Source organism: Stegostoma tigrinum, chromosome 48, assembly GCF_030684315.1.
Source record: "Stegostoma tigrinum isolate sSteTig4 chromosome 48, sSteTig4.hap1, whole genome shotgun sequence".
In the NCBI taxonomy this organism is placed as follows: domain Eukaryota; kingdom Metazoa; phylum Chordata; class Chondrichthyes; order Orectolobiformes; family Stegostomatidae; genus Stegostoma; species Stegostoma tigrinum.
Window position 1 is genome coordinate 872,128 of NC_081401.1, and position 12,495 is coordinate 884,622.

The 12,495-nt window shown below is 45.2% G+C and overlaps 1 protein-coding gene across 1 annotated transcript; it reads right to left on the minus strand.

Moving 5' to 3' along the window:
• Positions 1-3,649: 3,649 nt before the first annotated feature.
• Positions 3,650-12,263, minus strand: LOC132207476 (utrophin-like). Its single transcript, XM_059643131.1, has 4 exons — positions 12,257-12,263; positions 11,551-11,819; positions 7,284-7,430; positions 3,650-6,099 (listed from the first exon to the last, which is right to left on the minus strand). The coding sequence occupies exons 1-4, from the start codon at positions 12,261-12,263 to the stop codon at positions 6,031-6,033; spliced, it is 492 nt and encodes a 163-aa protein (XP_059499114.1). The 3' UTR covers positions 3,650-6,030.
• Positions 12,264-12,495: the final 232 nt, after the last annotated feature.

Here is a 12,495-nt window from a genome sequence, read left to right on the forward strand (position 1 = left end):
TTCTGATGATGACACATTGTACCAAATGACTTTGTCAGTCTGCTCTGGGAACGACACGACAGGATCCAGCCTTTCCTTTTCCCACAGGGTCTCGAGCACGCTGCGTGCTGACCACGACCTGATGGACTGGCGGTCAGACGTTTGTTTCTTTGCAAATTTCACAACAAAGGACATATGTTATAGAACGGTCCAAATACTTGGAGCTTTCCGTGGCAGAGAGGCCAGTCCCTTCGTTCGCAACACTGGGATCAGGTCGTACCTCAGTACCTAGTGACACTTGGTCTTTGCGTACTGAGAGTCGACACACAGCACAACAAGGTGGACATCAGGATGAGGGTGACATTGGGTACGTTCTTCCCCCACTTAGCCAGAGCTTAGTAGATGGAGTTGTTGCAGACACGGTCTATCTTAGGCTTCCAGTAGGAATGGAAGATGGCTCGGATGAGGGAAACAGTGCAGTGTGGGTGATGGGCCAGAACTGTGCATTGCACAACAACAGAGAGAGTGCCTCACACCTGATGACCAGGATTTTACCCACAATGTGCACCTCCCAAGGCTTTCTGCACGCCCCAGGCTCTCTGAACTGTGTGCCCAGCACTTTTGGGTAATCTGCCCTGACGGTGAAGGGAATGAAGGATCATTCAGGCCAGATCCCAAAGGACATGGCCTCACTCTTGTCTCGATTTACCGTGGCTCCCGAGGCCAGTTTGAAAGGGTCACAGATGCTCATGAACCTGCGCACTGACACTGGGGCTGAGCAGAGATTGGTGACATCGTTATCGGACAGGGACGCTTTGACCTGCAGGCCCGCTCTCCCTGGAATAATCACACTTCTCAGGCTCACATCCTTCCTGATGGACTCAGCAAAGGGCTCGATAGAGCACACAAAAAGGCACGAGAGAGTGGGCAGCCCTGCCAGACCCTGGATCTGATGGGTAAGCTCTGTGATTCCCATACGCAGATTGAGACTGCGCTAATGGTGTCGGTGTAGATCTGTCGGGCCCAATTGCAGATTCTCTCCCCAAAGCCCATTTTATAAAGCACATCCCACATGTTGGTCTGCAATATCCTGCCAAAGGCCTTCTCTTGGTCCAGGCTGATGAGGCAGGTATCCACCCCTCTGTTCTGCCTGCCGGTGATCGTATCCCTCGGAGCGCGAGGCTCTCAGAGATCGTCCTGTCCCCTGCAGCACAGGTTTGGTCAGGGTCAATCACCAATCGCACAGCAGACCTGACCCAGTTACAAATGACTGAGACAGGATTTTGTAGGCTACATTCGCCAATTATATTGGTCGCTGCTTTCTAACTTCCTCCCTCAATCCCTTCCACTTGCAGGTCAGGCTGATGATACCATTCCTCATGGATTCGCTCATAGTACCTGACAGAAGCATACTGTCGTACAGCTCCAGCAGGCCCTGGCCAATCAACTCCCAAAGAGCTGAATACAACTCGGCTGGAAAGGCATCACTTCCCAGAGTTTTATTCTTTTCGAAGGCCTTCTCCAGCTCATCCAGAGATAATGGTCGGTCCAGGCTCTCCTGCTTGGTGTTGTCTAAGACCCCCAGGATCGAGGACAGGAATGTCTGGGTGTCATTGCGCTGGCTGTGGTCAGAGTGTCATACGGACTGGCTTGAAAGGATTTGCTGAGCTTCAGGATGTCTGATTGAGACAAACTTATCGAGCTATGTTCATCCTTCAGGCTGCTGAGCACAGAGCTCTCCTTTAGCATCTTCAAGAAGACGGAATGTGAACACATCTCATTAGGTCACATGCAGCTTTAAAGGGCACTGATTTGGCCTCCATTGGAATACTGTATCTAATTCCAGTCTCCCTGCTGTGGGAAGGATGTTGTGAAACCGGAAAGGGTTCAGAAAAGATTTACAAGGATGGTGACTGGGTTGGAGGGTTAAAGCTCAAGGACGAGGTTGAATAGACTGGGTCTATTTTCCCTGGAGCATCAAAGGCTGAGGGATGACCTGATCGAGATTAGTAAGAGCATGAGAGGCATGGATAGGGTTTATAGACATTGTCTGTTCCCTGGGGTGGGAGAGTCCATAACTGGAGGGCATAGGTTTAAAGTAACAGGGGAAAGATCTAAAAGGGATTTAAGGTACATTATTTTCATGCAGAGGGTGGTGTATGTATGAAATGAGCTGCTAGAGAGAGGATTGGAAGCTGGTACAATTTCAACATTTAAAAGCCATCTGGGTGGGCAAATGAATAGGAAGAGTTTAGAGGGATATGGGCCAAATGCTGGCAAATGGGACTACATTTATTTAGGATATCGAGTCAGCATGAACAAGTTGGACCAAACGGTCTGTTTCAGTGCTGTCTGTCTCTGACTGTTATTCTCTCTTGCTCCACAGTGCAGACCCTGAACCGCAAGATTATCTTGGAGGCCTCCAAGGCAGAGAGTGGGGCTTCCTGCCTCCACACCTCCTGGGGCTCCTTCGTGACATTGACCCGATTGTCTGGAGTCAGAGTAGGTTTTGCACGGGTTTCTGGAGTTTGAACAGTTTTGCCCAACTCTCTCTCACCTTCTGAACACTTTTCAGTACAAAGAACTTCTTGGTGTTCGCTTTGACTGCCTCCCACCAAGTGCAAAAAGGGTCTTCATCGTTCTCCACCCTGTGTGCTCTCTTTTGAGCTTCTTAATGTTTTTCTGGGGTCAGCTTCCATGTTCCCTTGCCAGCCCGCTGGTCATCCTGTAGGTGACAGTCAGCCAGCAGGAGGCAGTCGTCAGAGAAGAACACCGGCTTGACTTCAATGGATATGATCGAGGACGTGTGGGCGCAAACAGGAAATCTATCCAATGGGTGGATAGACCCGTCTGGCTATGACCAGGCGTTTCTACTCTATGCTCAGTCTGCAGGGGTGCTGAAGATGTTATGCAGCTTGGCAACTTTAACCGTTTCCATCAGAAATTGGGACGTCGAGTCCAGTTCACTGTCATACCCTCCATATTGTTCATTCGTGCCGATGATGCAGCTGAAGTCTCTGGCCAGAATGACTGGCCTGGACATCACCAGCAGCAGTGGAAGCAGGACGGCCAACCCCTCACTCTTTCCCAGTGGGGTCTCCATGTTAATTACTCTGGGAAGCGTTTCTCTATGAGCCTGGCCTGATCTACACATCTCCCACAAACTATATGGTAACTGTAAACAGTCTTAAAGTGAGCCCGATTGATTCACCCTCCTATCAGTAACTTGCCAATGATTACTGCCTGTTTCACAGTCAGTCTAGTCTGATCTTCTCTTCCTCTGAGTGAATCCTTTCTGTCCTCTTCCATTCAGCCCGTGCCTTTGAGACTACAGCCAGATTCCCCTTTCATTGCATTTCATTCTCCTCACTGTCTCGGTGCTGCCACATACATCACCTGTCTCTGCATTTCCCTCTGTGATAGTTCTTGTGAAACCCATCCCCCTTCCTGCCCCACCTTCCAGCTGCAATGTTGGAAGATCACCACATTGGGCATTGCCATTAGTGCTCCAGCTCATTCATATTTCTTCACCAAACAGAAACACAACTCATCAACAAGAGTAAGTGGCAGGCAAATGAGATACATCAGACATCTAAAAGCAGTTTGTTGTTCAAAAGTGGAACTAACTTTAATTTGTATGCGTACAATAGAATCAGGAAGAATAATACATAAATAGCATGCAACTGAACACATTTGTGCAAATAAATAATATCTCTGCAGTTCAACCAACTCCAACAGCATAACATTAGAGACAGAACATTTGGAAATGATACAGAAATTTCAGATACTAATGATTTAAAGAGGAGTACAGATTAAGATCGGGGAAACTGAACATGGTGTACACACTAAAATCCATTTCGCAATTGGAATGCCTCATTCAGGCAATTACATCTCTCTCCCTCAGTCTCAAATGGTCTTCTTCCCATTCGATTTTCTTTTACTCTCTGGGCCACCCCCAATAAGCAGTTCCCTTCCCTCCCCAGTTTAGCCTCATGCCTTCCTTTACACTGGTATGGAATGGTATCTTTCTAGTACGTTTGATTTTCGATGAACACACCGCACTGGTTTGTGACCAGGTCGGCCAGTTGAACCTCGCAGAATATGAGTTGCCTGATTGTTCCATATTAACAGCCCAAATCAGGGAGCCCTGGCTGACAGATAAGAGGTGTGAGCATCAGAGATGCTGACACCCTGTCAACTATCTCTGAATGAGGCAGTGCTAAAGTTGAAGACAGTTCATTTGTAAATAAAAGTTGAATTGGAGATCGACACTGGCCTCCGTGTATTTAAAATACATCTCCAGCACTAGGTTTGAATATTATTGTTATCCTTTTGTTATCAAACATCTCTGTGTGCAGTGATCAGCAGGGTTATAACATGGAGATGTGGGAACAGGTTTGTTTAGATTCCCTAGTGTGGATACAGGCCCTTTGGCCCAACAAGTGCACACCAAACCTTGGAGCATCCCACCCAGACCCACGCCCCTGAACACTACGGGCAATTTAGCATTGCCAATCCACCTAGCGTGCACATCTTTGGACTGTGGGAGGAGACCGGAGCACCTGGTGGAAACCCACGCAGACACAGGGACAAGGTGCAAATTCCACACAGACAGTTGTCTGAGGCTGGAATTGAACCTGGGTCCCCAGTGCTGTGAGGCTGCAGTGCTAACCGCTGAGCCACCGTGCCGCCCCATATCGTGTTGCTTTTGCACAAACTTCGATGAAGAGGAAAATGCCACTGATAATGGGAACTGCAGATGCTGGAGAATCCAACATAAAGTGTGGAGCTGGATGAACACAGCAGGCCAAGCAGCATCTCAGGAGCACAAAAGCTGACATTTCGGGCCTAGACCCTTCATCAGAGAGGGGGATGGGAGAGGGAACTGGAATAAATAGGGAGGGGGGTGGTGCGGACCGAAGATGGAGAGAAAACAAGATAGGTAGAGAGGAGAGTACAGGTGAGGAGGTAGGGAGGGCATAGGTCAGTCCAGGGAAGACAGACAGGTCAAGGAGGCAGGATGAGGTGTGGCTTGAGGTGGGAGGAAGGGATGGGTGAGAGGAACAACATGTTAGGGAGGTGGAGACAGGCTGGGCTGGTTTTGGGATGCAGTCGGGGGAAGGGAACAGCTGGGCTGGTTTTGTGATGCAGTAGGGGGAGGGGAAGAACTGGGCTGGTTTTGGGATGCAGTTGGGGAAGGGGAGATTTTGAAGCTGGTGAAGTCCACATGGATACCATTGGGTTGCAGGGTCCCCAAGCGGATTATGAGTTGCTGTTCTTGCAACCTTCGGGTGGCATTATTGTGGCACTGCAGGAGGCCCATGATGGACATGTCGTCTAAGGAATGGGAGGGGGAGTTAAAATGGTTCGCGACTGGGAAGTGCAGTTGTTTGTTGCGAACCGAGTGGAGGTGTTCTGCAAAGCGGTCCCCAAGCCTCTGCTTGGTTTCCTCAATGTAGAGCGGGTCAGGAGTGAGGGGGCAGGTCACTGTGAGGGGGTCAGGACTGCAGGGGCAAGTCACTGTGAGCGGGTAAGGACGGAGAGGGCAAGTCCTTGTGATTGGGACAGGACTGCAGGGGCAAGTCGCTGTGAGCGGGTCAGGATGGAGGGGGCAATTCGCTGTGAGCATTTCACTCAGTCACTGCGTCCCATTTCACTCAGTCACTGCGTCCCATTTCACTCAGTCACTGCGTCCCATTTCACTCAGTCACTGCGTCCCATTTCACTCAGTCACTGCGTCCCATTTCACTCAGTCACTGCATCCCATTTCACTCAGTCACTGCATCCCATTTCACTCAGTCACTGCATCCATGCTGCATGGCCCATGCTATGTATAAATGTGGCATAAAATCCTTACTTGTATGTTCATTTCCTCTTGTAATAACATGTGGCATCAGTAGCATCCTTAATCACTTGCATTTCATCGGAAAGCCTGGTACAAACACCAGATAACATGACAGTCCGAACAGAACGCTTTTTCCAATGCTTTCAACATTTAGTCATGTGTGTCTCAGTGAATAAAAATCCTCCTCATTTTACCGCAATTAAATCTCATAATAAAGGGAGTATGTCTGAAAGTCGTCTCATCCGAAGGAAAACAGACTTGCTCCAGGAAAGCTGCTAAAATATATCAAGAAAAATACATATGAAATGATTCTAGAAATTTCTGCAACACAAAGATCAAAGGAAACAATAGTTTGATGAACACACTGTTAAGTGTTGCACTTACAAATCACATTTTGGAAAACAAACCACACTGATTTTCTACTTTATAAAAAAAAATTGTTCCAAGTCTTCATTATGCAGCAGAGAACTGAAAAGGTGTAGACTTTTAACCTGCATAGAAAGTATGTGCGGAAGTTAAAACAAACAAAAAAAGCCACTTCTGTCCTAAAAAGACAATATTATATTACAAAAAGGCAGGAAAGTTGGAGAATGCAGCATCATGCTTCCTGCAGAGATCAAGTTTTGTCTGTGTCGTAAAAAACAAAAGAACTGTGGGCACTGTAAATCAGCAACAAAAGCAGAACTTGCTGGAAAAGCTCAGCAGGTCTGGCAGCATCAGTGAAGAGTGAGATCTGAGGAAGGGTCACAGGACGCGAAACATTAACTCTGACATTGTCTACGTCATAGTGAGTTATGTCTATTGCTTCAGCAAAATCCAACCAACTCTGAATGAAAATCAATGCTTAAGAAATATCCAAAACATCCGCTGTCCCCGTTGTGGCTTCCTCTACATTGGGGAAACGATGCAGAGGCTTGGGGACCGCTTTTCAGAACACCTACGCTCACTTTGCAAGAAACAACTGCACCTCCCAGTCACTAACCATTTCAACTCCCCCTCCCATTCCCGAGAGGACATGTCCAACCTGGGCCTCCTGCAGTGCCATAATGACGCCACCCCAAGGTTGCAGGAACAGCAAATCATATTCTGCTTGGGAACCCTGCAGCCCAATGCTATCAGTGTGGATTTCACAAGCTTCCAAATCTCCTGTCCTGCCACTGCATCCCAAAACCAGCCCAGCTCGTCCCCGCCTCCCTAACCTATTCTTCCTCTCACCCATCACCCCTCCCACCTCATACCGCACCCCTATTTCCCCTCATCCCGCTCCCTTGACCTGTCCGGCCTCCCCAGACTGACCTATCCCCTCCCTGCCTCCCTACCCATACTCTCCTCTCCACCTATCTTCTCCTCCATCCATCTTCCATCCGCCTCCCCCTCTCTCCCTATTTATTTCAGAACCCGCACCCCCTCCCCATTTTCTGAAGAAGGTTCTCGGCCCGAAACGTCAGCTTTTGTGCACCTCAGATGCTGCTTGGCCTGCTGTCTTCATCCAGCTCCACACGTTGTTATCTCGCATTCTCCAGCATCTGCAGTTCCCATTATCTCTCCAAAACAAAGGCTGCTGTCTTTCAAAACCCAATCTCAGATTTTGAAGATAGTCCTGACCCTGAAAAAAATACCAAATATGTATAAAGAGGAAAATTGGAGGTGAAACCATTCAAAAAATTTTCATTGGCACAACAAATGTTCCAACTGTAAAAGCAGGTTAAGCACCTGTATATAAGGAAACTGTACTCAAACTTTAAACAGACACTTACAGCCAACAAATGTGAGAAATATCCATTTCTTGCTGGATTACCAATTTTGCTGTTGGGAAAATAGGCCTAGGCTTAGCAATGTACATTCAAACAAGATAGCACCCTCTCAGAACTCAACACTCACAGTTGTAGAGTTCTGTTTTCACAGGTTGGAGTATAATAGCATCAAGCACAATACACCAAATCTTCTTTGGTGCCTTTTCCTTCCATAAAACTGCTTTTAGTAGATGTGCACAGAATTCATTTTATACACATTGAACAGTTGCTAAGTTCAAGACGCCAGTTCCAGCACTTGGACTTGCATCTGCTTCATCATCAAAACAGAACAAAATAAAGACCCACTCCTTGTAAGTCACGTTTTCCATTTTTAGTGACAAGGTGAAGTGCGAGAACTGCTCACTTGATGTTAAAATCTCTTAAGTATGTACCTATATATTTCAATTCTGTGAAATATGTGGAATGAGTTCGAGAGAAGGATTAATTTTGTTGCGCTGGGAGAGAGCTGGGACAGTTAAAATAAGTTGAATGGCCTCCTCCCATGCTAAAAATGTCCATAACTGTTCTTGGCCCTGCTAAATTCAAGTGGCCATCCTTTCATTCTGACTGTGAGACGCAGCATGTTACGATAGATGGCAGAATGAAGAAATCCTTTGTTATTAATGAACTTTTCAGCACTCGGCATTCTTCTGAAGTCAAATGTTCGATATGTACGTGTTGCACTGACTTGGTTCCAAACAGTTATAATGTGGAGGTGCTGGTGTTGGACTAGGATAGACAAAGTCAGAAGTCACATGACATCAGGTTATAATCTGACAGGTTTATTTGAAATCACACAAGCTTTGGGAGTGCAGTCCCTTCATCAGGTGCGGTCAGGGAGGAAAACACACAGACACACAATTGATAAGCAGACAGATCAAAACATCATACAACTGGTGTGAGTGGAGTGTCAGATAATAAGTCTTCATCCAGGATGTTTGTTGGTTTGCAGATATTTTGTTGAAGAAACACACAACTTGTAGTTACAGTCAGTGTGGTATCTTATAAATTCTTGCTTTTGAAATAAAGGTTAAAACTCTAAGACAGATTCTGAACACAAGCCTCGAAACTACAAGTCAGAGTCTGACCTGAGATGTCACCTTTTGTACATTCCTGTTGCGTTGCCTGATTATCATGACAACACAGCACTGACATTGACTTTATAAACGCTTTACTTGCCTCTAACACTCTTGGTACCTGCATAGAGTTATTATCTGACACTCCACTCACGCCAATTCTATGATCATTTGATCTCTCTGCTGATAAGCTGTCTCTCTCTGTGGTCACCTCACTAACTGCACCTGATGAAGGGGCTGCACTCCAAAAGCTTGTGTGATTTCAAATGAACCTGTTGGACGACAAGCTGGTGTTATGTGACTTCTGACTTCAAACAGTTATAGAATGTGTTTTCAATCCTATCGTGACTTGACAATAAGTCAACTTCTTAAAATTTATAAAATGAGAATGTCAAGTGAAGTATGTCGAACCTTGAGCGCTTAAAAAAGGAAATATTACAACCATAGTCTAGTCAGACAGTAAAGACAGAAGGAATGATTTCATCGACTGTGTCTGACACCACACAATTAATCCCGCTGATGGAAGAAAGGTTGGCTGCGTTCTCTTTCTTCAGGAACATCCAGCTAATACCACCTTACTACTGCTTGTTTTATTCATCTGGTGATCCATTGAATTCCTTGCAGTCTTGGTCAAACCTTCATGTAATTTATTTAAATTTTCAATAAAATAAATTTAACTTCATATTCCACAATTTTAACATCTCCTTTCAAGGTTTGAACGGTTCACTTCGTACAGTGCACATCTTGTGTCAATAATTGGAGAACATGGTGGAAAAATCAAGATATATTGACAAGTAAACAAATGGCTAACTTCTGTTTCCTTGTCAGTAATGCCTTTTGAACAGAACATAAAGTTGCGCAACTATGTCGAGATAACAATTTCAAACTGGGAAGACCACTTTGTGGTCCCCACACCAATCTCTATTCACGACCTACTGATTGCATTACTCCGCCTTGGCAACAATGTAATATTACACTTGTCTCAGCACAACCTTGGCATCTTGTTTATCCCATGATGAACGTCCGACCACACATTCATGCAATCCCTAAAGCTGTCTCTTTACATCTTTTCAATCCTGCCAACCTGTCTCTTGTCTCGGCTCATTCGCAGTGAAACCTTCACCTGGAACTACTTCACTTCTGGACCTGACAATTCCAATGCATTCCCTGATGGAGACCCACATTTGTCCATTGAACACTTGAGGTCGTCTAAAACTCCACTGCCAGAGTCTCAACTTGAACCAATTCCTATTCTCTGTACTTTCCACCTGACTGATACCATTAACAGTAATTTTATTAAATTCTCATTTTTGTTTACAAATCGTTACTTGGCTATGCCTATCGCTATTTTGGTAATCTCCACCAGTCCAACCATACTTCAGGATAACTGCACTCGTCTAATTATGTCCTCTTGCCCACTCTTGATTTTAAACGGCCCACTACTAGTTGCCAAACATTGAATTGTGTCGGCTTCAAACCCAAGAAGAGACTTCCTACACCTTCAGCGAGCAAACTCACATCCAGAACCTCAACCCAAGCAACAAATCCTCTCAAAACTCGCTAACTTCCTACACCTCTTAGCCTCTGTACATTTCCTCTTTTAAGGCACTTTTTCAAACAATCCTCTTTCATCAAGCTCTTGATCATCTGAACTAACAACTTAATAAGGCTCAGTTGTATTCTGGGATCGTTAACACTCCAATCACACGCCTTCAAAGTTTCCCTCCATGAAAGAGATTTTATAAGTGGTTGAAGTCATTGCCAAGCAGAGGGGGACGAATTGGGGAGTTATTTCAAAGAGCTACGATATGCCAAACGACCTCCTTCCACACTGGCCAACTTTGATTGTACAAAAACAAAAATGATTTTCAGACTTGGGAAGATCCCTCAAAAATGTCACAAGTAACCAGCTTTTGGGCAGAGTCGAGCTGCTGAGATGATAGACCAGGATTTAGGGGTACCAGGAGTGATAATATGCTGAACACAATCAAATTTTGAGGTTGTAGAATGATGTGGTCTTCGGCATTTTTGACACTTGGACCATTTTCCTTCCTTTCCACAGAACAAGTCAAATAGTGGCAGCACAATGTTGCATGGCCGCTCAAGCTTGCTCCACTGTCGATGATGATTGTGGCTGGTCTTCCACATCAATTAAACTTGGGCTCATATCTCATCCTCTTTTCAAAACATCGATCTATTCACGTGTAGTATCCCTCTCGCTAACTTAATGAGAATTCATTCCAATCAATGAACTCCTAACGCTGACCCACCCCAGGTCAAAAAATTCAGCTGAGATCAGGAACTGATCTCGCCTGTATGGCTGAGCTGGCTTTTAAAAAGTTTGCCGGTGAGACAGTCCCAGTGAGAAACATTCATTCAAAAAAAATAATTGCATGGATGGCTCTCCAATCCTAAACTCTATTCAAATTCAGTTGGCTTGTGATGCAGACTGATGCCCTGCAGAGAGGGCTCAATTGCCACACCAGTGAGCTGACCACAAAGGGTCTTCGCCTCAACCCCACTACTTCCCTGAGGCATGGTGATCTTCAGGTTAAATCATAACCAGTTGTCTCTCTCTAAGGAGTCGCCAAATGGCGTGCTAAGACTTTACCTTGAACCCTGATAACATGGCAACAAGCAGATAACTCAGCTGATGTCACTGACTAATAGAATCCTCAACTATACTGATATTAATGATGTGATATCATCAGAAGGCATGCTCAACTAAGTTTTAATTTGCAAATTAAGTTAACAACCATTCAATCAATATTACTGAAGTACTCATATTACTGATCGTCTCGATACAACATTGTGGTTCCATCTGTTCATAAGTGAAGTGTAATGTAATTGCACTTACTGTGGTTTTATCAAAGTGATCCTGCAATGAGTCAATAAGCAGGTCACTCACAGGTTGCCAATCAGTGTGGACCCCCTCAGCTGTTATCACATGAGCCTCAAGATCATCCAGAACTTTCTGCAGTTCTTGAAGTTTCTCCAACATCTTTTCCACCTGTTTCTGCCAGTTGCTCGCACGGATTTTCAGTTGTTCCCAATTTTCCTTCACTTCTATTGACTGTTTGCGGACAGCTTTGGCAATTCTCTGGGCTCTCTCTTCCGGGACAGGTTCTGGAAATATGGAATGCAAATAATTTATCAACTATTCATGATTTTGATCGATAGATTTTCTTTCTAATCCCCTTTCCTTTAAAAGGTCTCTCTGGACTTTCTCCTGAAATTGGGAGAAATAGTATAAGACGAAAGATTTTGGTACAGGCACATCAATGATAAATTCTGTAATTAGCTGGCAGGTCGCGGAGCCATTAACAGAGAATCACAGAGAACCAATACAAAGCCAAATAAAATTCTGCAGATATTTGAAATTTGTCACTACCATGGAAACTTTAAAGAAGGAAAAGGATTAGTGACTAAATGGGTACAATTCTCAACAAAAGATTTGAAAAATCCTTTCAGGATATCTTTCATAGCTATGAGACAAACATCCAACACAAACCAACTTTCATCTTTCAGGACTGGCAAGTTAGAATGATAAACCCAAAGTCTACCCTGCATAGTTCGCTCTGGAACTCACCTCATGAGGTTGTTAAGAGATGTAGAGATAACAAAGTGCGCAGCTGGATGAACACAGCAGGCCAAGCAGCATCTGAGGAGCACAAAAGCTGACACGTTGGGCCGAGACCTTTCATCAGAAAAGGGGGAGGGGGAGAGAGTTCTGAAATAAATAGCGAGAGAGGGGGAGGCGGATCAAAGATGCATAGAGGAGAAGATAGGTGGAGAGGAGACA